Source organism: Plecotus auritus (assembly GCF_963455305.1).
Source record: "Plecotus auritus genome assembly, chromosome: 4".
NCBI lineage: Eukaryota > Metazoa > Chordata > Mammalia > Chiroptera > Vespertilionidae > Plecotus > Plecotus auritus.
The window spans coordinates 74,682,689-74,709,137 of NC_137775.1; the positions used below are offsets into that span (position 1 = coordinate 74,682,689).

A 26,449-nucleotide genomic window follows, 5' to 3' on the forward strand; every position below is an offset into this window, starting at 1 on the left:
GGATACATGTAGACAAAATTAAAATGTAAAAAAGGAATATACAAAAATATGTGAGAAAATGAGATTAATTATTTTTATTTCAACATTTTTAAAAACAATTTTTTTTCAATAAAAATAAAGGAGGAGGAGGAATTTGATGATGAGCCCAAAAAAGATGGAGTTACCTGTTATGAGTCACTTATTTTTATTGCTACTATCATCACCATAATTCAGGTCTTCTAATTAACAACTGAGCCGATAAAACTGCCACCTTATTACAATTCCCCTTGACACACAGTTTTCAATGGTTGTTCTTTTATTTATTTACTAGAGGCCTGGTGCACGAATTCATGCACGGGTGGAGTCCCTTGGCCTGGCCAGTGATTGGGGCCAATCAGGGGGGCTGGATGGCCAGGGGAAAGGACTGCGGGAGGTTGGCCCCAGCAGCAAGCTAAGGCATGGCCGATTCCGAGAGGAATCGGGCTCCCTCCTCCTTCCTGTCTGGGTCCGGGGTGCAGGTGAACCAGATTTGGGGCTGTCAGGGCCCTAGCAGCAAGGTCTGGGTCAGTGTGCATCATAGGTACCACCTGGTTGTGCTGTCACTCCTGTCATTCTGGTCATTTGATCATAATGGTCGCTTAGGCTTTTATATAGAGAGAGAGATTTATTTTGTTGATTTCAGAGAGGAAGGAAGAGGGAGAGAGAGATGGTAACATCAATGATGTGGGGATTGAGCCCACAACCTGGGCATATGTGCTGATGTGGCATCGAACTGTGACCTCCTAGTTTAGAGGTTGATGCTCAATTACTGAGCCATGACGGCCGGGCATTCAATGGTTGTTCTTATTTTTACAGAATAAAGTTGACTGTGTGAATCTCTCTAATGTATTATTCACACAGTTATTTGAATGTTTAGAGTGAAGACTCTTGTATTTGACAACCTGGGTTTGAATCCAAGCTCTACCAGTTAACAACAGCCTGATTTTTAGGAGGTTATGATTGTCCTTGTGACTGAAGTTTTATTATCTGAAGAATGAGCATACAAATGGTGCCTAAGCCTGGTGCTAGGCTATGACCAGAGGGCTTGCCTAGTACATAAGACTCAGTGAGTGTTAATAATAAAATGATTTTATCACCTTGGTACTCATAGTACTGTAAAATCCTGCCCCAAGTTACCTTTGAGTTCTCAACCCCATAATGCTGACTAATGACTATATTACTCTATAGCATATTAAGGAAGAGTCTTTGCCACACCTCAACTCCCACAAACAACTGCCTGGGTTGCCTTTTCCTATCCCCATGTTCCACTTTTCTAACATCCTGATCAACCTCAAATAATAATCAGGAAAGTCCTTTTCCAGCAGTGTGATGGAGCCAGATGGTACTGGCTCCTGAGTGCTGAGCATTAATTTTTTATAAATTCTGTGAGCTGATTGACATAATTTTGGTACATTGAAATAGAAAGAGATTGGGATAATTTGCACAAGGGGGATTAGATAATGTTATAAATAATCCATTCCCCACTATTTTTTTTTCTTCTGAGACTCAGTTGTTAAACAATTACCAGCACACAGCTGTATCTTTATACCTTTAAACTCTTTTGATTCCTACATAACAGACATTAGTCTACTCATTTTAAGTTAGAATATATCACTTTGAAGCTTTCTTTCATGACTAATTGATATAAGACAAAATCACTCAGCAGTACAACTGTGCCACTATTTCCTGTGGATAACATCAACTTGACAGTTTGGTTAAAGGGTAAATCAAATGAACACATGAAATTTAATTGTAAGTCATAAAATTCAATAAAGAAGGAAAGTGCTATGATTATCTCTTAACATTTCATTTTAACTGGATTTTAAGATTCAATCTTTTAGAGCTTATTATAGTTTTTTAAAACACCATTTCAGAAATAATGCTCTGTGTACCAAGCTATGAATTGATGTGCAGTTCATAAGCCATTGCTTTACCTTTTGTATAAATAAAATGGTTATGATCTTGATTAAAGGATTAAAATAAACACTTAAGATAAAGTTCTCTTAATGTTGAGATATTAAATTTGAAAGCACTGAATTCACAGGATATTTACAACCATGGGTTTTTAGTTCTATGATGAAACTAAGTTTAAAGTGTGCTTTCTGCTTAAGTAAATTGTGGAATTAAGCATATATAGAACAATGGAAATTGTATTGATTAGCAAATTTTTCAATTTTTCCCATGCAACTTATTAAGAAGGCCCTCCAAATAGTAGAAGCTGTAAGTTCTCTAGTTCTCATCAAAACCATTTATTTTATAATCTATCTTGGTTCACAGGTTAGGGTGAGGGACTAGTCAGTTTGCTTAGTCTTTCCCCAATGAGTTCTCTCTTTTTTTGACTTTTTTTTAATTTTATTTTTTATTATAGTGCTAGAGGCCTGGTGCACAAAATTCGTGTGTGTGGGGGTGTCCCTCAGCTCAGCCTGCACCCTCTCCAATCTGGGACCCCTTGAGGGATGTCTGACCGCCCGTTTAGGCCCGATCCCTCCTGGCCTTTACTGCATAGAGCAGCCGTGGGCAAACTATGGTCCGCGGGCCGGATCCGGCCCGTTCAGCTGTTCTATCCGGCCTGCGGAGCCGAAAGAGCAGAGGGTTCTCTTGCTCTCCCCTCCGCTCCTTCACCAGCAGCAGCGTTAACATGGCAACGTCAGGAAACACAGCCGGCCGCAGCTCCTTCTGAGTGGGAGGATTTATATCCGCCCATTCAGTAGAAGGAACAACCTCTCAATCTTCCAGAGGCTCCTTGTAATGCCCGCAGACGCGTCCCCCAACATTACCCTGGGAATGCGTAGACACATTATTGTGGTGATGTAGGGAGACACGCCCCTGGAGAGCACAATATCAGAGCATTAGCTAAAAAGGAGACCAACAACACTGTTCCCACTGAAGTTGATGTTTTAAAGACCAAAAACCTTTCAACCCAGTCTACATTGCCATCTACATCTACATCCCGAGCATCATTTGGAAGTTGCACTAAAGAAAATGTTTAATTTACTGTTTACACATTTTGTTCTTTTCTATTTGTTTTAGTTTTAAATTATTTTATTATATTTAAGTTTAATTTGAAAGGCTTTTGTACCTTTCCTTTGTTAGGCAATTTTATTTTGCCTTTGCCATCTTCAATATAAGGTATGTTATTGTGCTATGATTCCTCCATTTTTTGAAGTTTCAAATTATAATAATTAGTGTTTACATTCTTCTTGTTAAAATGTTTGAAATAAATAAAACTATTGAAATAAAAAAAAAGACCGTACCCTTTTATGTAATGATGTTTACTTTGAATTTATATTAGTTCACACAAACACTCCATCCATGCTTTTGTTCCGGCCCTCTGGTCCAGTTTAAGAACCCATTGTGGCCCTCGAGTCAAAAAGTTTGCCCACCCCTGGCATAGAGGTTATAATGTGTTCCCTCCAATAATTCAAGTGATCACCTGGTACCATAGGTAATTATTACAATATTAGTTACTATATTTCCTATGCTATAATTTATACCTCTGTGACTATTCTGTAACTACCAATTAGTACTTCTTAATCTTGTTACATATTTCAACCTGTTCCCCAACACCCCTCCCTTCTGGCCTCTATCAATTTGTTATTGGTATCTATGTCTGTTTCAATTCTGTTTGTTTGTTTTGTTCTTTAGATTCCATATATAAGTGGTATTTATCTTTCTCTGTCTGGCTGATTTCATTTGGCATAATACCCTCTAGTTCCATCCATTCTGTTGCAAATGGTAAAATGTCATTTTTTTTTTTATCACCGAGTAATATTCCACCACTTTTTTTATTCACTTATCTATTGACTGGCAGTTGGGTTGCTTCCATATCTTGTCTATAATAATAAAAGTGTAATATGCTAATTAGTCCCAATGTCCTTTCGGAAGAAGCTGGGCTGCAGCCACGGGATGGAGGCAGCCACCATGGCTGCGAGGGACAGATCCAGGCAGCCGCTGCGGCTGCAAAGGCCTACTCTTGCACTAATTTCATGCATCAGGCCTCTAGTTATAAATAACTCTGCAAATGAACATTGGGGTGCATATGTTTTTTTTTTTTAATTAGTGTTTTGGGTTCTTCAGAATTGTAATTTCTGGTCATAAGGTAGTTCATTTTTAATTTTTTTAAAGAAATTTTACACTGTTTTCCATAGGGGTTGCACCAATCTGCATTCCCAGCAATAGTGTACTCAGATTCTCTTTTCTCCACATCCTTGCTAAGACTTGTTTTTTGTTGATATATTGATGATAGCCATTCTGAAAAGTGTGAGATGATATCTTATACGGATTTAATTTTCATTTCTCTAATGATTAGTGATATTAAGCTTTTTTTGTCCTTTTTGGAGAAGTGTCTATGCCCAGGTCCTATGCCCATTTTTCAATAAGGTAGTTTGTTTGTTTGCTTATTTTATGTTGTACTTAGTGGGGTTTGATGTTTTTATTTGTTTGTTTGTTTGTTTTTTTGGTGTTTGAGTTCTTTATAAATTTTGGATATTAACCCCTTATCAGATTTATGTATCTTTGCTGAATATTTTCTTCCATTCAGTGGTTTTTTTCATTGTGTTGATAGTTTCCCTTGCTGTGCAAAAACTTTTCAGTCTTAAATAGCCCCATTTTTGTTTTGTTTTGTTTCCCTTCCCTGAGGAGATATGTCAGAAAAAAAATATTGCTAATAGAAATCTCAGAGATTTTACTGCCTGTGTTTTCTTTCAGGAGTTTAATGGTTTTGAGTCTTACATTTAAGTATTTAATACATTTTTATTTATTCTTATTTACAGTGTAAGAAAATAATCAAGTTTCTTCTTTTTGTTTGTTTTGGTTTTTTGTGCATGTATCTGTCCAATTTTCCCAACCCCATTTATCAAATATACTGTCTTTATCTCATTGATTTTCTTGCTTCCTTGTCAAACATTAATTGGCCACATAGGCATGGTTTTATCTCTGAGCTTTCTATTTGGCTCCATTAATCTATGTGTCCGTTTTCATGTCAGTGACATGCTGTTTTGATTATTATAGTCTTGTAGTATAGTTTGAAATCAGGAATATGATACCTTTAACTTTGTCTTCGTTTTCAAGATTGCTATCACTATTTAAGTTCTTTTGTGTTTCCATTCAAATTTTTGGATGATTTATTCTAGTTCTATAAAAAACACCATTGGCACTTTAGATTGCTTTGGTTAGTATGGCCATTTTAATGATGTTAATTCTTCCTATCTACAAACTTGATATATGCTCCCATTTATTAGTATCTCTGTGCTGTGTTCCATTGACTCCCTGAACCTAAATCAATCTTTATGTCAGAATGTGTCTGCACATAACCTAGAAGTTAGGGGATAAATAAAACCTTTAAATTTTATCAAGACCCTGGATTCTTCATTGAAATGAAGAATAAAAACTGCCAACTTTTCATTGATATCATTAGTGAAGTTCTTGGTGAAGTTGCCAGAAATGAGAGAAATATACATTGCAAAATGTCACACATTTTGTTCAGAGCCCTAGCAATCTGCAAAGTGACTTCATCTGTTATCTTCCAGCCACATAACTGCAGGTCTTTTAATCTTACTTTTTGTAATCCTATATAATAAAAGCCTACTATGCTAAGTGTCAGGTCGACCGGTCAGCCATTCAACCAATCAAAGCGTAATATGCTAATGATATGCTAAGGCCGTTCAACCACTCGCTATGATGTGCATTGACCACCAGGGGGCAGACAGTCAACCAGCCAATCAGTCGCTATAATGTGCACTGACCACCAGGAGGCAGACAGTTGACTGGTTGACCAGTCACTATGATGTACACTGAACACCAGGGGGAAGATGCTCCAACCAGTAGGTCAGCTTGCTACTGGGATCCGGCTAGTTGGGACTGAGCGAGATGGGCCGGACACACCTTGGAGCCCTCCCGTGGCCCCTCCCTGGCTGGCCAAATTCCCGTGTCCTTCCCTGGCCCCAGTTATGCACCAGTGGGGTCCCTCGGCCTGGCCTGCACCCTCTCAATCTGGGACCTCTTGGGGGATTTTGGAGAGCCAGTTTCAGCCCAATCCTGCGGGCCAGGCCAAGGGATCCCACTGGTACACAAATTTATGCACTGGGCCTCTAGTTATTAAATAAAATTTCAAGGGTTTAAGATATATTTCCCCTACATAGAAGTATAACTTGAACTACAAAGACTGGTTCTTTTCTGATTGTTACCAAATACAAAAGTTACAAGTTAGTGAGTTTCAAAAATTTAACCTCATAGATATGAGCTATGTTATAAAAATGTATTTGTTATATTTATGGTTGATTTGATATAAGCAGACCTAATATTCCTATGCCACATGTCACTCCTTATTTGCTGGGGCTGAAGTCTGAACAATCACAGATGGCAGTCAGGAAAGGCAAGCTACATCTGATGGTTAGTTACAAGGACATTTCAATATTTTGACACTAGTCACGATAGTATATTGCATTGACTGTCAGCTTAGCTTATCTAAAATAAAATTGTTTTCTATTCAAATTTTAAACGTATTAAAATATTATTTGTTATTCTCGTTAAATAAAAATGCAAGTAGCCTAAAACTAACTTCTTTTCCCAAAATCACTTATCTCTTCAAGTTTTTTTATTGTTATTTTGTAATATTCAGTGTTGTCTACTGAAATACTTTATTTGGCATGTAAAGATTTTGATATACATAAAAGATGAAACAATTATGATATTAAAGTAGAATTAATAAGCTATTTATAATTATAAACCAAGTATTTATGCATTTATTTTCATATGAATTAAGCCATAAAATTCATCTTAATGAATTTTAAGAGATTTAGGGGTTGGAAGGTGGAGTGCAACAGTCCGATTGCTGGAAGTCAACAACACATCCTCCAACTGTATGTAGGAATATCTGAAACACTCCTTTGGACTAGGCTAGAACAGTTATTCCTACAATGTGTTCTTAGAAGTATTTATAAAACACTATGTGCAGGCACATTTAATCTTCACAGTATTCCTAGTAATGATGTGATTGATATGTCTGTCCATTTTCTAACAATATTGGACAATTATTTACCAATGGCATGTCCCAATAAATCTTGATGCCAGATGTTTTGATCCTTGTCCCATTTTATAACAGCACCCTACATCTTTCTAATGATCAGCATCAGTAACTCTTTACAGGAGTTACTGATGCTGATCATTAACTTACTAAGTAATTACTTCTTCCCTTGCCTGATTGTCTCTTGACACAAAGAGACCAAAGTGACTAGGTAGAAGCCATAGAATTAAAAAAGAGATTATTTTGGTGTGCCCATATGCAAGAATTTCTTCTGTTGGAATAAGTACCCCAGGATCTTTAAATCCATGGACCTATATTTTCAGGAATGCAAAGTACAATTTTCCAATAGTTCAAAGAGAAAGTACCTGGTTCCACCCTTACTTTTACTCCTTGATTTCCAATTCCATAGATTATTGCTATTGGAAACAGAACATTATATCATGATTATTGATTAAGTGGATATATGACATCCTATAAGAGTCTACCTGATCCCTGTAAGCTTTCATCTCCAAGTCGGCACCTCATTTGCAGATAGTAGTTTTCAATTGGTGCAGTACATTATAGCCCCATTAGATTCCATGGTTTCATGATCATTACCAAGCTTTTCTGTTAAACAAGTTTCCTTGGTCCACTCAGATGTTATGGGAGATCTCCTATTGGTGGATCACCACTACATAAGCCTTGAGTAATAATGCTGACTAACAGATACCCTGTTGGCAGGAGAGACAAAAACATATCCATAACTAGAATATGTGCCAAGTTTAATCAAAATGAATCACAGTGTTGCTCCAGTCCAGTGTAATCTGCTGACTATCAAGTGACTGATAGCTTTGGTCTTTATTTCTAGCAGATTGGGTAACTGGTGGAAACAATAGCTAGATCAGTCTTGGAACACAAGAAACCATGTATTGGGCTTATGCATAGCTTAATTATTCCTGCTAATCTGTCTGCTCTGTTTATACCTATTTTGGTTGCTGAAGACAGAAGATGACTGATGTTAACTGTCTGACTTCTTTTTATGTGGTTGTTTAGTTCATCTTCTGTTGTAGATATTCTATGGTGAACATTAACATGCATTACAGAGACCTTCATACTTCATGCCCACTCCCATTAGTCAACCTATATGTCTCTTTCTTAAATTTTCCTGACCCAGATTGTCCTATGCTTTTCCTTCCAAGCCAGTGATAAATTGAGCAGGTTATTTGTCACTATCTGAGAATCCATGCATATTATTATCTTGACCCACTTCTATTTCTACCCAAAGATGATGACAATATTTTCTATTGAAGTTCTGCCCAGTGGAAGAATTTCCTTTTACCTTTATCTTCCTGGGAAACCTCTGAGAGGCTGTGGGGAAGCAGCAGTCCATTTTCACTTCATATCCATATACCAAGTCAACCCATCCAGGAACTAAGTCCCACTCCCATGCAGCCATTCTGTGAAGTGAGGGAGAGCTGCTATTGTAACAGCCATTCATGACCTAATAAGCTTTTCTCCAGCCTCTGTTTCTCTTGTTTCTTTCTAAACCCTCTTTACTCAACTTCTTTCCACGGGTCAGTCTTACATTTTGGACAAGTTTTTAAAATGACTTTTCTGGTCCTTTTCATTTCACATGTGTTATCCTAACAAAATACTTTATGGAGTCTCTACTGCCTCTTGAGATAAGAATAACCTCCTTAGCATAAAACTAAATATCTGGGTCAACCTTGCCTTTCTTACTAAGTAATATCTCTGATACTATCAACTACACTAGTACCCTAGTTTACAAGCCTGATTGAGTAATAGAATCACCTGCAGAGTTTTAAAAAATACAGATTTCCAAATCTGAATCTCTGAGGAGTAGACCTGACAAGATGTATTTTAAAAAGTCTCTCCAGATGATTCTAAAGCACAGGTAAGTATGAGGGCTACTGCTTTTATCAACCTAGATTAGAATTAAACATCATTTTTTTCTTATATCTATATTTGCTCCTGATAGTTCTGTCTAGAATATCATTTCCCCAACACTTCCTATTTAAAGTGTGGGTTTCATTCAGTCCATACTAAAACACTAACTCATTTAAAACATTTTCTTGGATACTGCCTAATAAAAATTAGCTAACTACAATTATCAGATTACCCTTAAAGTATTTATAACTTAATGTCAATGATCACATAGTCTGCTTATCTACTATTGAATACATCCAATAGTGGCAACATTTTGAAAACAACTCTGACTTACATACTAGAATGATACTTATGAATGACCTGAACAAATTAATATTTAACAACAGAATTAATGAATTTAGGAAATAATGACTTTGCAAACTCTCTCCCCCCATATCCCTGCCTTCCCCCTGAGGTTTGACATTCCAATCAATGCTTCTCTATCTCTGGATCTATTTTGGCTCATCAGTTTATGTTGTTCATTATATTTCACAAATGAGTAAGATCATGTGATATTTACCTTTCTCTGACTTATTTCACTTAGCATAATGCTCTCTAGGTCCATCCATGCTGTTGCAAATGGTAGGAGTTCCTTCCTTTTCACAGCAGTGTAGTATTCCATTGTGTAGATGTACCACAGTTTTTTAATCCACTCATCTGCTGATGAGCACTTAGGCTGTTTCCAGATCTTAGCTATTGTAAATATCGGCAGGGGTATTGGGGGAGAGATCAACCAAAGGACTCGTAGGCATGCATATAAGCATAACCAATGGACACAGACACCAGGGCGGGTGAGGGCACAAGCTGGGGTGTGGGAGACAATGAGGGGATAAGAACACATATGTAATACCTTAGTCAATAAGGAAAAAAAATATTGTTAAAAAATAAAATAAATAATTGTAGATGAGGAAGGGGATGCAGTTTTTAAACAGTGTGATCCAATAGGCCTCACTGAGAAAATGATAGTTCAATGAGTACCTGAGAAAATGAAAGAGTGAATTATGTAAATATCTGGAAAAAGAGTGTCCTAGAAAGAGGAACAAAGTTTTTGAGGAAACACAAGGTCAATGTAACTATAGCAGTGTAGTCAAGATGAAGTTAAAAAGGTTAAAAAAAAAAATAGACCTTACTTGTATTGTACTGAAGGATTATGTTAAAAATGAGAAGATAATGGTTTACAGGGACCAAAATGTTCAGATCAGCTAATCATTATATTTTTAGTCTCTCTGGAGGTTACTTAGGAATAAAATTATAACCACAATTTAACTAATGAATAAAACATTAGGAAAAAAATCCTAAGGTAATGTTGATGATGTTTTCTGTAGTTAACTGAGACATGCTTGCCCTCTATGGAGAGAATATTTTAATAGTATCCTGTTAAGTCTCCTCTCTCAAATAGTACTGTATACATCCTGTCCAATGCTCTTTTACTATTTTACCTCAGTCCCCATACATTTTTGTTAAATGGACCATCTCTTTTTAACTGAAATAGTCCTACAAACATTTTTCACTCATCTTCTTAATTAAAATAATGATGGTCTGGAAACAATCACCTATTTTATATAATGTAGTTGTGATGTTTTATCAGGAATCTGATACTCATCAAATGTTAAATATGTATCCAGCCATGGACTAGTTGTTTTAAATACATAGTTTTAATTTATCATCTTAATAAACTTAAGATGGACTAATAAATAACACTCATTTACAAATGAGAAGCTTAAGTAATTAATGTGTCTGCACTAAATATTGCTGTTGTCACAAATATCTGGCCTTTCCTAGTAGAGTAAAGAGAATGAGAACCCTCATTCCTACAGCATTTGTGTAGGGCTTGGTCAGGTAACCTGGATGGCAAATGAAATGTTGGTGGGTGATAACATTGGCAAATATTATTCTCCCATGCAGTGGGCTTTCTTGTTGTTTAGTTGATGGTTTCTTTTTTGTACAGAAGCTTTTCATTTTGATGTAGTCCCATTTGTTTATTTTCTCTTTAGTTTCCATTGCCCTAGGAGCTGTATCGGTGAAGATATTGCTTCGGCATATGTTTGAGATTTTGCTGCCTGTGGATCCCTCTAATAATTTTTATGGTTTCCCATCTTATGTTTAAGTCCTTTATCCATTTTGAATTTATTTTTGTGTATGGTGTAAGTTGGTGGTCTAGTTTCATTTTTTGCATGTATCTGTCCAATTTTCTCAACACCATTTATTGAAGAGACTGTCTTGACTCCATTGTATGTTCTTGCTTCCTTTGTCAAATATTAATTGAGCATAGTGGTTTGATTTCTGGGTTCTCTATTCTATTCCATTGGTCTATTCCACTGTTCTTGTGCCAGTACCAGGCAGTTTTGAGAACAGTGGCTTTGTAATACAGCTTGATACCTGGTACTGAGATCCCTCCTACTTTGTTCTTCTTTCTCAGGATTGTTGCAGCTATTTTGGGTTGTTTTTTGTTTTTGTTTTTATTCCAGATGAATTTTTGGAGATTTTGTTCTAGGTCTGTGAAATATGCCATTGGTATTTTAATGGGGATTGCATTGAATCTATAGATTGCTTTGGGTAGTATGGACATTTTAATGATGTTAATTCTACCAATCCATGAACAAGGTAATCTCCAACATTTACGGGGAACTCATAAAACTTAACAAAAGGAAGATAAACAACCCAATCAAAAAATGGGCAACGGATCTACTAGTAAATAGATACTTTTTGAAAGAGGACATAAGGAAGGCCAAGAGACAAATGAAAACATGCTCAAAGTCACTAATCATCTGAGAGATGCAAATCAAAACGACAATGCGGTACCATCTCACACCTGTCAGAATGGCTATCATCAACAAATGACAAGTGCTGGTGAGGATGCAGAGAAAAAGGAACCCTCTTGCACTGCTGGTGGGAATGCAGATTGGTGCAGCCACTGTGGAGAACAGTATACAGTTTCCTCAAAAAAAGTAAAAATGGAACTCCCATTTGAAACAGTGATCCCACTTCTAGGAATATATCCCAAGCAACTAGAAACACCAGTCAGAAAGGATATATGCAACCCTATGTTCATAGCAACACAATTTACCATAGCTAAGATTTGGAAACAGCCTAAGTGCCCATCAGCAGATGAGTGGATTAAAAAACTGTGGTACATCTACACAATAGAATACCATGCTGCTATGAACAGGAAGGAATTCCTACCATTTGCAACAGCATGGATGGACCTGGAGAGCATTATGCTAGGTGAAATAAGCCAGTCAGAGAAAGATAAATATCACATGATCTTACTCATTTGTGGAATATAATGAACAACATAAACTGATGAACAAAAACAGATCCAGAGACAGAGAAGCATTGATCAGACCATCAAACCTCAGAGGGAAGGTAGGGGAGGGTGAGGAAAGGGGGAGAGATCAACCAAAGGACTTGTATGCATGCATATAAGCCTAACCAATGGACACAGACACCAGGGGGTGAGAGCATGAGTGGGGGTGTGGGGGAGCAATGGGGGGATAAGGACACATATGTAATACCTTAATCAATAAAGAAAAAAATGCTGGTGGGAGATTTAAGCACAGTGTATGTTTCCCAATTGCCTCTTTCCCTTTGCAGCAATGATGACAATATCCCAGGTAGAAGACGCTCCATTAGCCTGGGTCCCAGAATAAAGATAAAGTAGATCTCTAGTTCACCTTGGTTTGGAGTATGAGTGAGAAATAAACTTAGTCGTGAGCCACTAAGATTTAGAAAAAGGGCTTTCTTTCTTTCTTTCTTTCTTTCTTTCTTTCTTTCTTTCTTTCTTTCTTTCTTTCTTCCTTCCTTCCTTCCTTCCTTCCTTCCTTCCTTCCTTCCTTCCTTCCTTCCTTCTTTTTTTCTTCCTTCCTTCCTTCCTTCCTTCCTTCCTTCCTTCCTTCCTTCCTTCTTTATCTTCTTTCTTTCTTTCTTTCTTTCTTTCTTTCTTTCTTTCTTTCTTTCTTTCTTTCTTTCTTTCTTTCTTTCCTACCTTCTTTCTTCACCTCATCTAAGCTATTATGCCTGTTTAAACTATATCCTAAACATAAATTTTGATGGGCCTCTGAAATACCACTGCAGATTTGACTAATATTTACTAGCTGTGACAATTTGTGCCTCATTTTTTTTTATTCCAAAAAGTGGGAAAAGTATTTTCCATGCCAGAAAATTATAATAAAGTTTAAATGCATTGATTTATACAACATGTTCAATAGTACTTGGCACATAATAAGGTCTCCAAATATCAGCTATTATTATTATTACTATTATTATTATATTTTTTCATGGTAAGAAGTGTATTTGTTTATAAATTTATGTTTATTTCCTTCTAGCTTATTTATAACTATAAGCATCGTAATAGTGTGTTCTTTTATAAGCTTATCTTAATTTCCAACTAGATATTACATTCTTGGCTATAAGAGCTATCCTTTACTCTTGTAACTATTAAAAGATAAAGTGAGGCATATTACAAATTATAAAAGTTTATTTGAGCAAACAACTATTTGAAATGAGCCACATTCAATGTAGTAGACAGGAGCTCTGAGGGAGCTGTATAAAACGAATGACCCTCATAGCCTAAAGAGAGCAGGAATAAGGAAGTTATACTAAACAAAAAAGTGAGTTGCTTATTCTAAGTTAAAGACAAAGTTTTATTGTGCTTTGCTTTATTGTCCTTCTCAGATATCATTTTTGTTTGCTTTTACAAATTGCGGGTTTGTGGCCACCCTGCACTGAGCAAATAAATCGGCACCATTTTCCCAGCAGCATTTTTCTCACTTCATGTCTCTGTGTTACATATTGGTAATTCTCACAATATTTCAAAGTTTTTCATTATGCGTGATGGTGATCTGTGATCAGTGACCTTTGATGCTACTATTGTAATTGTTTGGGGAACCATGAACTGCACCCATATGAGACAATGAACCTAGGTCTGTGTGTTCTGACTGCTTCACTGATCACCTGTTCTCCCATCTCGCATCTTTCCTTGGACTTTCCTATTTCCTGAGATACAACACTTCTGAAATTAGGCCAATTAGTAACCCTCAGTGGCCTCTCAGAGTCACACATCTCACACTTTACTCAAAAGCTAGAAATGATTGAGTAAGGAAGTAAGGAAGGCCTGTGGAAACCAAGATAGGTTAAAAGCTAGGCCTCCTGCACCAAGTTGTGAATGCAAAAGAAAAGTTTTTGAAGGAAATTAAAATTTCTACTCTAGTGAACACATGAATGATAAGAAAGCCAAACATCCTTATTGCTGATATGGAAAAGTTTTAGTGGCCTGGATAGTCAATCCAGCTACAACATTTCCTTTAACCAAAGCCTAATCCAGAGCAAGAGCCTAATTCTCTAGTTCTACGGAGGGTGAAAGAGGTGAGAAAGCTGCAGAAGAAAATGTGACATTAGCAGAGTTTGGTTTAAGAGGATTAAAGAGGAGTAAAGAAAGAAGCCATTTCCAAAATGTAAAAGTACAAGGCAAAATTGATGTAGAATCTGTAGCGAGTTATCCAGATATCTAGCTGAAATGATTCATGAAGGTGGCTACATCAAATATCAGAGTTTCAGTGTAGATGAATTAGTTTTCTATTGGAAAATGATGCCATCTAGGACTTTCATAGCTAGATAGGAGAAGGCAATGCCTAGCTTCCAAGTACAGGCTGACTTTCATGTTAGAGGCTAATGAAGCTTGTTATTTTAAATTGAAGCCAATGCTCATTTGTCATTCTGAAAACCTAGGGCCCTTAAGAATTATTGTAAATCTACTCTCCCCATGTTCTACAAATGGAACCATGAAGACTGGATGACAGCAATACAATATGATTTACTGAATATTTTAAGCCCACTGTTGAGTTCTACTAGTGTGAAAAAAAAGTCTTATAAAATATTACTGCTCATTGACAATGCACCTGGTTACCCAAGAGCTCTGATGGGGATGCACAACAAAATTTATGTCATTTTGATGCTTGCTAACACCACATCCATTTGGAGTAATTTCAACTTTCAAGTCCTATTATTAAAGAAATACTTTTTGTAAGGCTATAGATGCCATAGATAGTGATTTCTCTGATGGATCTGGGCAGAGTAAATTGAAATCCTTGTGGAAAGGATTCACCATTCTAGATGCTGTTAAAAACATTCATGAGTCATGGGAAGAGGTAAAATATCAACATTAACAGGAGTTTGGTGGAAGTTGGTCCAATCTTCACAGATGACTTTAAGTGGTTTAAGACTTCAGCAGAGGAAGGAACTGAAGTTGTGGTGGAAATACCAAGAGCACCAGGATTAGAAGTGAACCCTGCAGAGGTGACTGGATTGCTGCTGCAGTCTCATGACGAGGGTGAGGATACACTCCTGTTAATGGATGAGGAGCTGCTTCTTATAGATGAGCAAAGAAAGTTGTTTCCTGAGATGGAATATACTCCTGGTTGAGATGCTGTGAGGATAATCAAAATAACAAGATTTAGAATATTGCATCTACTATGTTGAAACCGTGGCATGGTTTAAAAGAATTGATTCCAATTTGGGGAAAAAAAAGTTCTCTTGTGGGTAAAATGCTGTCAAACATCCACCACGTTGTACAGAGAAATCGTTCATGAAAGGTAGAATCAATCGATGTGGCAAACTTCATTGTTGTGTTATTTTAAGAAATCGTCACAGCCACCCCAACCTTTAGCAACCACCACCCTGATCAGGCAGCAATCATCAACACTGAGGCAAGACTCTTCACTGTCAAAAAGATTATGACTTGCTGAAGGCTCAGATGATAGTTAACATTTTTTTAGCAATAAAGTATTTTTAATTACATATGTGCATTGTTATTTTTTAGACATAAAAAATTTTAGACATAATTCTATTGCACACTTAATAGACTACAGTATAATGTAACTATAGCTTATACATGCACAGGAAAACCAGAAAATGTGTGTGACTCACTTTATTGCTGTGGTCTGGAACCAAGCCCACAGTGTCTCTCAGGTATGCTTGTACTTTCCCTCAGGGGATGGCATCTGTCTATCAGATAGATTACATAACTAGTGCTGTTTGGGCTATTTCTGATTGATTGGCTTAAGATTCCATTACTGGGAGAGCTAAAACTGTAATTAAGTGTCAGTTTGGTGACATGAGGCTTAGCATAAGTTACTCCATTTGGGGCCTGTTGTCATGCTTTTAACAGTGTACATTGTACTACTCAGCATAACAACTTGTGCACATATCAGTAGTTGCAAAATAGTCCATTTAAACTAATGATTAGAAGTACAAGTTACAGAGAATATGATTTGAATCCTTATCTGCTGCAATGGCCTATGTGATCTGGAAGAGTGATTGACACTCTCCAAACCCTTGTGTACTCAATAGTGGTTTAAAGTTAATATCTCCCTTCATGTTTGATGAGCATTAATTAAAATAATGTGTGTAAAGCCTTCAGCACAAGGCCTGGCACACCAGTAATGGTAGTTTTTGTTAGTAGATGGACACAATGAATAAAGGGATTCATCTAAACATTTTATAATGATCCTCTACTTTTTCCTAATATCTGCATCATGTGAAACCTAAAACACAGTCTACCTTTCCATTAAGCTTTGCTTATGTTTTTCTCTAGATGTTTTCTATCTATAAAAATTGTCTCTCTGACATGTTTCTGGATTAACATGTTGTTCTTCCTCTCTTTTGTGGAATTTTTTGTGTACTTCTACTTGAGCACAGAGGTGGTGCATGGTAGGTGCTTAATAAATATTCAAAACTTGGCCTTTGAAAACACTAGGTATTTAGCCAAAGTTAGATTACATTTACTAGTAGAAATCTCAGATAGCCCATTAATAGAGTCACCAGGACCAAATTTAGAAAACTTCTAATCCTTAATTCCTGTAGGTAATAAATATTTGATTTTCAAGAATCATTACCAAAAAATGTAGGAACTAATATTCATAGTGATAACTTGATATAATTCATTACTTCACTAATATTCACAATAAAGAACTCATACTGGAAGATAATCTTTTAAGTAGATTAAGCTGGTGGTTTATTTTTCTCATTCACATTAAATTAGTATTCTGAGGGTTCATACCTAAACACATTTAACCTTAAAATTGTATTTATTTATTTGTTTGTTTGTTTTGCTACAAGATGTCAAATTATCTTTACAGGAAGGGAGCCTTGATTTCTTGGTGACATTTATCATAATGAACAAACTTTTGTGTTTGGCTTATAAATAGGCTCATGTTTTGTTTTGTTTCTTCTATGTAGGCATCACTTGTGAAGTAAATATAGATGAATGTCTATCAAAACCCTGTCTCCATGATAGAGCTTGTATTGATGGCATCATTCATTATACCTGTGACTGCAAGAGTGGCTTTTCTGGAACACACTGTGAAACAAATGCAAATGATTGCCTCTCAAATCCTTATCTGCAGGGAAGGTAGCTATTTTTGTTTTTTCTATTATTAAATCTCAGAGAGTATATTTAACTCACAATACTTAAGACTTAATGTCAAGGGAAAGTTGATAAAGTTAATTTTAATTATGCTCCTTCATAAAACTAAAGCTAAGTATAGTTAAGATGACAGATGCTATCTGTTCTACTTAATGCAATGCACTGATACATTTTCTCTGCCCTTCTTTTATTTCTACACATTAGCATAAATTTCAATAAATGCAGATTAATTGGGCTTTAATATACTTAAAGGTAACTGCTCACAGTAATAGAAGCAGCAGGTAGGATGAGAAGACATTCTATTATTTGCTCTGTGGAGGGATAATACCACACACTTAGTATTTAATATGTTCCTAAGTAAACTGGTTCTTTCATCCCTATGTGCATGTAAGCTATTTTGTGGATTTCTTTATGGAATTGTATAATAACACTTCTGCTCATTGATAGCACATTAGTTTTATGCAAATCCAGAATAGGGGCGTTTCTAGATGCAAGTGACAAAGAAGAATGTCTTTCAGATGCACCAAGTTGCCTTTGCAGCATTATTATTACTTGTTTTTTCCTAGTCCTGCCACTGACTTTGTACAAAGGGAAGGCAGGATGAAGATGGATAGCTCATTGCAATAGAGTTCAGCCATAGCTGCCTTCAGTTTCCTATATTAGCCCTACACGTACTGTAGATCTTCTAGAACTCTTCTTTCTTTTCATTGCCATGGGGAAGATGGCAAAAATGAAAATTGATTTATTCTTTCAGCCCAGTCACCTTGAAGGATAAGATACCGGAATAGACTGCCTTCTGTTCATGGGAATGTGTGTGTATGTGTGTTTGTTTTTTGGGTTTTGGTTTTATTTTCCTGAACTGGAAAAGAGCAATTCTAAATGTTTAAACTCTCTTGAATTTATGCTTTAATGTCTTATTTACTTAAAAATGTAATTCTATGTTTCAGGTGCACAGATGTCACTAATGAATATCAATGCTCCTGCGATACAGAATGGACTAGCTCAAGATATGAGATCAAGATTAATGTAAGTTGAATAATTTTGATTAAATCTAAAGTAATTCAAAAGAACAATCAAACTACTTGCTGTAGATTTCAGAGTTATTTCTTCAATTATTAATGATTTAACTACTCAGTTCCTCACCATTTTTTTTTTGGAATTTTTCAGTTTCTTCAAACAAACATCACAGATTCTTTTTGCCTTTTCCCCTCTGTCTCTTGTTATTTTAAACTTCTGAAATCTGGAGCCTTCATTAAACTAAATTCTGGATATGGTCATTGAACAAAGTACCTTACAAGGTTTATAATTTGCCACATGCCTACCTCTCTCTACTCTTAGAATACACAGGTGTCTGTGGATGTGTAGGGATAAGAGAGGATTCAATGATCCAGATAACACACACACACACACACACACACACACACACACACACACACACACACAAATAAATAAATACTAGGTGGATATGCCCAGAGGTGGGTACATGTAGCAATCATTAACACCTACAGTACTCTCAGGATCTTTCTTCCAGTATTCAGGAGTCCAATGTGATCTAATGGACATATGGTATTTTATGTGGAATGCCTAATCTGTTGGGAAATGTTGTTTGCATGAAGTTTGCGACTATTCCTGGGACATGAGAATCTCATGAGCCTTTCTGGATAATGGGGAGTTCTTCCAAATCCTTCCCTCTAACAGGGACATGGTAAAGGAAGGAAGCATAGGGACTAAAGAAGCCTTCAGCATATTGAGACTGTGGATATTTTATTTAAATCCTTTCTGTTCCTCTCTCCTACCTTAGTAAAATACAGTTTATACATCATAGGGTCATTGTATGGTCATGTACATAAGAGGTCATAGATACTCAGTAAATGATCCTTTGGAGAGAGTGATGGGGTACTTAAAGGCATTAAGGGGAAAGATGATTGACCTCTATTTTCCTACTTACCTTCAGTGTGTTCTTGAACAAATTATGTACTTACATTCTGAAATCATGTTTTAGCTATTCAGTGAGGGTTATCATAGCAACTGCTTCTTAGATTGTTGTGGTAATTAAATTAGATAATGCATGTAAATCAATTAGCGCATTTTCTGACACACATCGTATTTTTAAAAGCTTAATTATTCATTGATATTATGTTGATTTTATTCTAAATAATGAAAACCATACATAACTTGGAAAAGGACATGTTTTAGTTACTAAATTTCCTGGTATATGAAGCATATATCTTCTTTGTGTGGTTGCATATATTGCCTGCAGTAATCTCTAAAAACTGTCTCTTGCTAGTATAAATGTGGCATTCTTCTGAATGAATGAAATATATAAATAAATAAATAAATAAATATGTGTTTATATAAATGAATTTGTATATATTAGTATTTACATATATTGCTATGAGAAGAATTGCTAAAATTGTCTAGATTTATTTCTAATATTTTTACATAAAATTGTGCTTTAGTGACTTTTTTCTGGAGAAAAACAAGTGTAATGAGGAATATGAACTTTAAGACATTTTTCTATGCATAAACACATGTAAATAAAATATCACAATTAAAACAGGGTATCATGTTATATAGTGCAATTTTTCATGTAATTATATATTTACTAGTAGATACTTTTCCATATCAATAAATACTTTATATTTATGAATTTCAAAGTATTTATTAAGATATATAAAATTGCACTGAAGATGCTACCTCATTTATTCTTAAAATTCACAAATAGGAGAAAAGACAGTCTGGCCAATTCATGGTGGACTCTCTCTACTCCGTCGCTTCATTTTGGGCAATTTTTCAATTAATAGGCAAGGGCTATGAATCATCGGAGAAGCAAAGAGGACATGACTGGGTCTTTGATGCCACTGCTTTGTCTTATGCTGCCTTTTATTGGCCCCTTGCCCAGCAGTTTTAACTCTTACTACATCTTCCAGGGAATTGGAATCATTTCTTGACAGATGGCAGTCAGATTGTACAATCTCCACCCATTTTATTTCAAACACAAGGCCTCTTAAAGTCTTCTCACCATTCCACCTCCCTTAATCTGTTCAGAGTTGTAAGCAAAATACCATAGACAGGGTTGCTTAAACAACAGACATTTATTTATCACAGTTTTGGAAGCTGGGAAAACCAATTGTTTTAACTATTATATTATAGGAACCTTTCCATTATAATTGAGTCCTAACCCATTGTTTTTAATAGCTAAAAAGGATTCTAAATAAGTGTTGAAAAGTTGTATTTATTTACTGAGAGAATGAGCATACCAGTTTTCCTGTATCCTATTAAATGAATACATACTTTTTACAAGTGTTGACCAATTTGATGAGGAAAATTTATCTCTCTTCCTTACTTTAATTTACATTTTCCTAGGTTACTATGAAGATTTAGCACCTTTCCATATAGTTATTTGTCATTTGTAGATCTTTGTGCATTGTGTAGCCATAGTCTTTGGTTAATAGAACTTTTCTTTGGGCTTGCTTGTCTTTTTCTTTTTGGTTGGTATATAGTATTTACAATTATGAATAAAATCCACTAGATTCTGCAAAATTGCAAATCTTCACTAAAGCTTTATAAAACTAATATACTATGAAAATTTTTATGTTTTTATTTAACTTTTTTAATAACTAGGTTTGCATCTCTTTTTAGAAAGTGCTTTTATATAGCAATATTTAAATAAAATTCTTATTGTATTCATCTTCAATAATTTTAGCATTGATAAGACTTTTAATACCATAACTCATCGTGAATATATTGTTAGGATGAAAGAAGTCAGTGATTTGATTTACTTTTTCAAAAGTATAATTTATTTTCCCAAGAACTATTATCTAAATTTAACCTAAAATTTCTCTACAGATTTGAAACGCCTTATATTTTATGCACTAAGTTTTCTAAACATAGTATTAGAGATAACTATTCTGTTTTCCCTACCTTTTAAAATCTAATTTTGCCATCTATATTAATTATTATAATTCAACTAGAGGCCTGGTGCATGATTCCAGCTGCTGGCAGGGGCCTCCCTTCATTCCGTGCCGCCCCCTGGGGGTCATCACACGTCATAGCAAGCGATCGAACTCCCAGTCTCCCAGTTGAACTCCCAAGGGGACAATTTCCATATTAGGCTTTTATATATATAGATGATGTTTTATTTTAATCATCCTTTCTGTACTAATACATTAAGGGCACGCTAAATGTACTTATTGCTATTTACTCTTCAAACATTGAATATTTAATATCTATGGGAAACCACAGTATAAAAACTTTCGGACATACCTTCTGACAATTAGTTGGAGATATAGATATGTTTCTTACTTAGCTGACCTATTTATTATAGCTCTCTCTATGTTGCAATGCACAGACAACAACCTTTGAAGGGCATTATGAATTAATGTCCAAGTCTGTCTTTCCAGGCTAAAGAGTCAAGAGCAATGGACAAACTTGGGCAGTGCTGATTGAAAACACTCAGGTCAACAATGGAACAGGTGGTCAGATCTAAAGCTCCTTGAAGAAAGAAAAAACAAAGTTTATGCTAGGGTTGGAGGGAGAAAAATACAAGCAAACTCTTTTTTTTTTTCTTTTGTCAATCCGATAATTTGAAGTAAATTTTAAAAATTAGAATCAATGCTAGAGAAAAACAAACTCGTGATCAGGTGTGAAATGGATGCAGTGGTTTTTCAAAATGCAATTAACTCAATTCTGTATACACACACACACACACACACACAGATGAAAGAAAAGAGAGAAGGGTGATATACATAGCAAACACTTCCCTTTATTTTGTTGAGACTGTGGATAACTGCCACAATAGAGCTGATATGTTGTTTTGAGTACTACAGCAAATTATAAATATATAGTAAAAGTACTAAAATAAAATAAAGAAAACATGAAAACAGAATAGAAGGAATCAAGAGATTCTAGGATAAAGGAAAACTAAGAATTTATCACCAGCATATCTAATCTAAAGAAGAACTAAAAGAAGTTATCTAAACAGAAAGAAAAGGATTAAAGAAAAAAAAGTGTGTGTGCTTGTATTTGTATTTCCTCAAATGTAAGCTGACATTTATAAAAGTCTTCTTATATAATAAGATTATTCACCTTTTGTCTATCATATACATTATATACACTTTGCTAATTTTTTGTTAATGTTTAATCAATATATAGTGCATATTGACATTCAAAAGGTTGATGTATCCAAACTTACTGAGATTTCCCCTAAAGGTTATGTGGTTTGTGACAAGTTTGAAAGGGATTTAGTAAAAAAGTTATTCTAGCCCTGGCCTGTTGTAGCTCAATTGTTTGAGAATAGTCCCATGCACCAATAGGTTGCTGGTTTGATTTCCTGTCAGGACACATGCCTGGGATGTGAGTTCGATCCCCAGTAGGGGGTGTGTAGGAGGCAGTCAACTGGTGTTTCTCTTTCTCACTCCCTCTCCCTTCCTCTTTCTCTAAAATCAATAAAACCATTTTTTAACATTACTTAGTATTTTTCTCACTGTCTTTTAATTTGTAATAAATGATGCATTCATAAGTATGCTTTTCAGGATAAGGTTTGAGTTGGAATCCCCCAGCAAATTTCTAGCTGTTTCCCACAAGTCATTCATTGTACAGAATCTCTCTCTCTCTTTTGGTTGAAAACACATATTTGAAATAAAGAAGATCTCATAAACGGGGATATTTATCACACATTCAGAGTACCTTGGTTTCCTACCTAATCTACCATTGCAGATTAGTCTACATTAACATATATAGTTCTACTTTATCCTTATTAATATTACATGGCTTAGAGGTACCATATTTATTTAGTCAGTATCCTCTTGATGAGAATTTGAGATATTTTAAGTGTATTGCTCTTAAAAAATTATTTATGTACCTTAGATGCAGAAAATAGAGTTAATCAAACACTAGTTCATATTAGGAAATAATTATTAATACTCTCTTGCTTGTGTGTGTGTGTGTGTGTGTGTGTATGTGTGTATGTGTGTGTGTCCTTTTGGCCTCATAGCCTATTCCTTTCACACATACTTCTGTGTTTATTAGAAATCTTTTCTTACATGTTCTTCCTGATATTTTTCTCTACCTATTTCTTTATTTGCTCTGGTCTATAAATCTTGAAACTCTATGTTAGGGGCAGATGTCTTTCACTGTTCTATGACGGGGTCTCTCTTTTCGCATCCAGCTTGGAAAGAGAGATGATCCGGTTCTTTGAGTAGAGGGGCTGGGGATTGAGAAATAAAAGAAAGAGACAAGATACAGAGATAGAAGGAAAAAGCTGGGAACCAGGTGGGACCACTGCTCTCTTCTGCTGGAGAGACAGTGACCCAGAGCCGATACAGCATGTTTATTTTATACCCCCAAATACCAGGAAGTTTCACCAAAAATCAAGACAAAGGAGACTATTTGCATTCTTGAGTAGGCCCAGAGCATTCCTGGTGCTTGACTGGATTTACATATCAAAGCCCACTCTCTGACACCTGGGCAAAGGTAAGAGTCAGTGCTGATAACACATCTGCCTTTTTGGTAAATGTGTATCCAAAAGGAGGCTTTGCCTGTCACCTTGGGTACAGCTGACAATAATTAAAGAATGCCCATGTGCCTTCCCAGGCGCTCTCTACACGATTCTTGCAAGAGCAAAGTCAAATCTAAATGAGAAGAGCAAAACAAGTGGGGTCAAGGCTTCTCTTAAACACACACCAGTCATGTCCCTTCAAAGCTACAGATTCCTTATAAAGTGTTCTCCATCTTTTGGGTTGCTTGTCCATGTTTGACACCTCATTTTGCCAAGTTAGAGTACAAACGTGACCCTTTCTAGCCTGCCCCTGTCCCCCACACCAGGCATCACCACTCTATTGTCTGTGTCCATGGGTCATGCATATATGCATACAAGTTCTTTGGTTGAACTCATACTCTGTTTTCCAAGATATTATTTGAAGAAAGTATCCCACTACTTTAAAAACAGCAAAGCTAAAAGGAAAGATTCTATGAGAGAAATGTTTTATGATATAGACAATGTCAAATAATACATTTCTACACTTCTGGGAAGTACAGAGATCATAGGACAAATTTTTGGAATTAAACTATACACCTCAGAGAGAACACAACTGTCATAGAGATAACTGGCATGTTTACTAGTCAGTCTGGTGGTTTGCTCTGGCTAAGCAGTCCACAATGAATGTGTCACTGCTCTGGTGCTCTCGCACTCCTGTGCATTTCCTGGCACGGCATTTTGAATGCAAGTTGAGTAATTGTAGCATTGGGGTCTTGCTTAATTGTCTAGATTGCCATGGTCTACAACATTATTCCATGAATACACCAGCTTTTTATTTCTTTAATTTCTGGAATTAAATTAGTGAATTCTTCATGGGAAGCATTTTATTTTATTAAATAGAGTATAGCAAAATAATATAAATGATTATGAACAAAAGGAAAGGCATCCCTCTTAATTTTTGAACCAGAAAGGATCAAGAACTTTAAGTGACACTTTGATTTTTGTAAAGAAATTGTTTTTGTATTTCCCATTAAGCCTTCTAATTAATTTAGTAAAAGGTTCTTGTAAACCCCAGAGATGGAACTTTTGGCAGTCTAAAAATGATTTCTTTCTGCCCAAGGGAAATATAATTCAATTAGTTTATGTAATTCTTTCTAATCATTCATTCTGTATACCAGCCATAGGAATAACAGAGAACCATGTTGTTCAGGCCATTCCCTGTGGAATTCTGCATTTTCATTCCATAAAAATAACTGCAGTACCTGCACGAAGTCTACTAAGTGCCCTTGGGAATGCTTAAGAAGTTCACATTTTCAGTAACTGTAGAACAAATGTCAGAATGACATTAATTTATTAAAAAATGTATTTAACTCTATCACTTGGGTGAGCATAAAAGATCACCATCTTGGTTTCAAGCCTGACTTAAGTTTTATACTTAAGGGCACAATCCATTGAAAATGATAGTAATTTAAACTCTCTGGTGATTTTGACAAATTTTTAATTTTCCATTTGATGCATGATATGAATGCAAAAATAAATATGTGGGACTGTATCAAAATAAAAAGCTTCTGCACAGCAAAGGAAACTATCAACAAAATGTAAATGGAGCCTCTGAACTAAGAGAAAACATTTGCATACCACCTATCTGATAAAGGGTTAATATCCAAAACATATAAGAAACTCATGAAACGCAATGGCAAAAAAAGTAAATAAATAAAACACACACAAATAATCCAATTAAAAATGGGCAAAGGACTTGAATAATTTCTTCAAAGAAGTCATACTAATGGAAACAAGTACATTAAAAGGTGCTCAACATCATTAATCATCAGGGAAAGGCATCCAAACCACAATGAAATAAGTTCACAATTAGGATGTCTATTAAAAAAAATACAAGAGATAACAAATGCTAGCAAGGACATGGTGGCAAGGGAACCCTATATGCTATTGGTAGAAAAGTAAACTGGTGCAGCCACTATTAAAACAGTATAGATGTTCCTCACTTCTGGAAATTTTTAAAAAATGTAATTATCATGTGCTCACAACTGCATTTCTGGGTATATTTCCAAATAAAATGAAACTATTATCTCAAATATCTGTAGTCCCATGTTTACTGCAGCACTATTCACAATAACCAAGGTATGGAAACAACTCAAGTCTCTATTGACAGATGATTGCATAAAGAAAATGTAGTATCTATATGTACAATAAAATATTCTGTCTTTTTAAAAAAGAAGGAAATCCTGCCATTTATAACAATATTGATAAACATGGAGAGCATTATGCTAAGTAAAATAAGCCAGACTGAAAGCCAAGTACATACTGCATGGTCTCACTAGTATGTGGAAGATTAAAGAAAAAGAAAAGTTAAACTCATAGAAATAGAGGTAGAATGATGATTTCCAGGCACTAAGGGTGGGAAAATAGGGAAAGGCTGATAAATGGCACAAACTTTCATTTATAAGATGATTATAACATGAAACAGTACATGATTACATAAAATTTATGTAATTTCCCTCAAAGTTAAACAATAAAACATTTGACAGAGTATTTCTGCTGACAAAGTTAAATACCTCTTATT

At 35.6% G+C, this 26,449-nt stretch overlaps 1 protein-coding gene across 1 annotated transcript in view; it reads left to right on the top strand.

Annotated features, from left to right (window-relative positions):
• EYS (eyes shut homolog) overlaps positions 1 to 26,449 on the top strand; it is a gene marked incomplete at both ends in the record, with an annotated part of 1,444,019 nt that overhangs the window by 505,689 nt on the left and 911,881 nt on the right. The window contains 2 exon segments of the mRNA XM_080665107.1: positions 17,204 to 17,375; positions 18,338 to 18,416. Coding sequence (XP_080521233.1) covers positions 17,204 to 17,375; positions 18,338 to 18,416 — 251 coding nt within the window.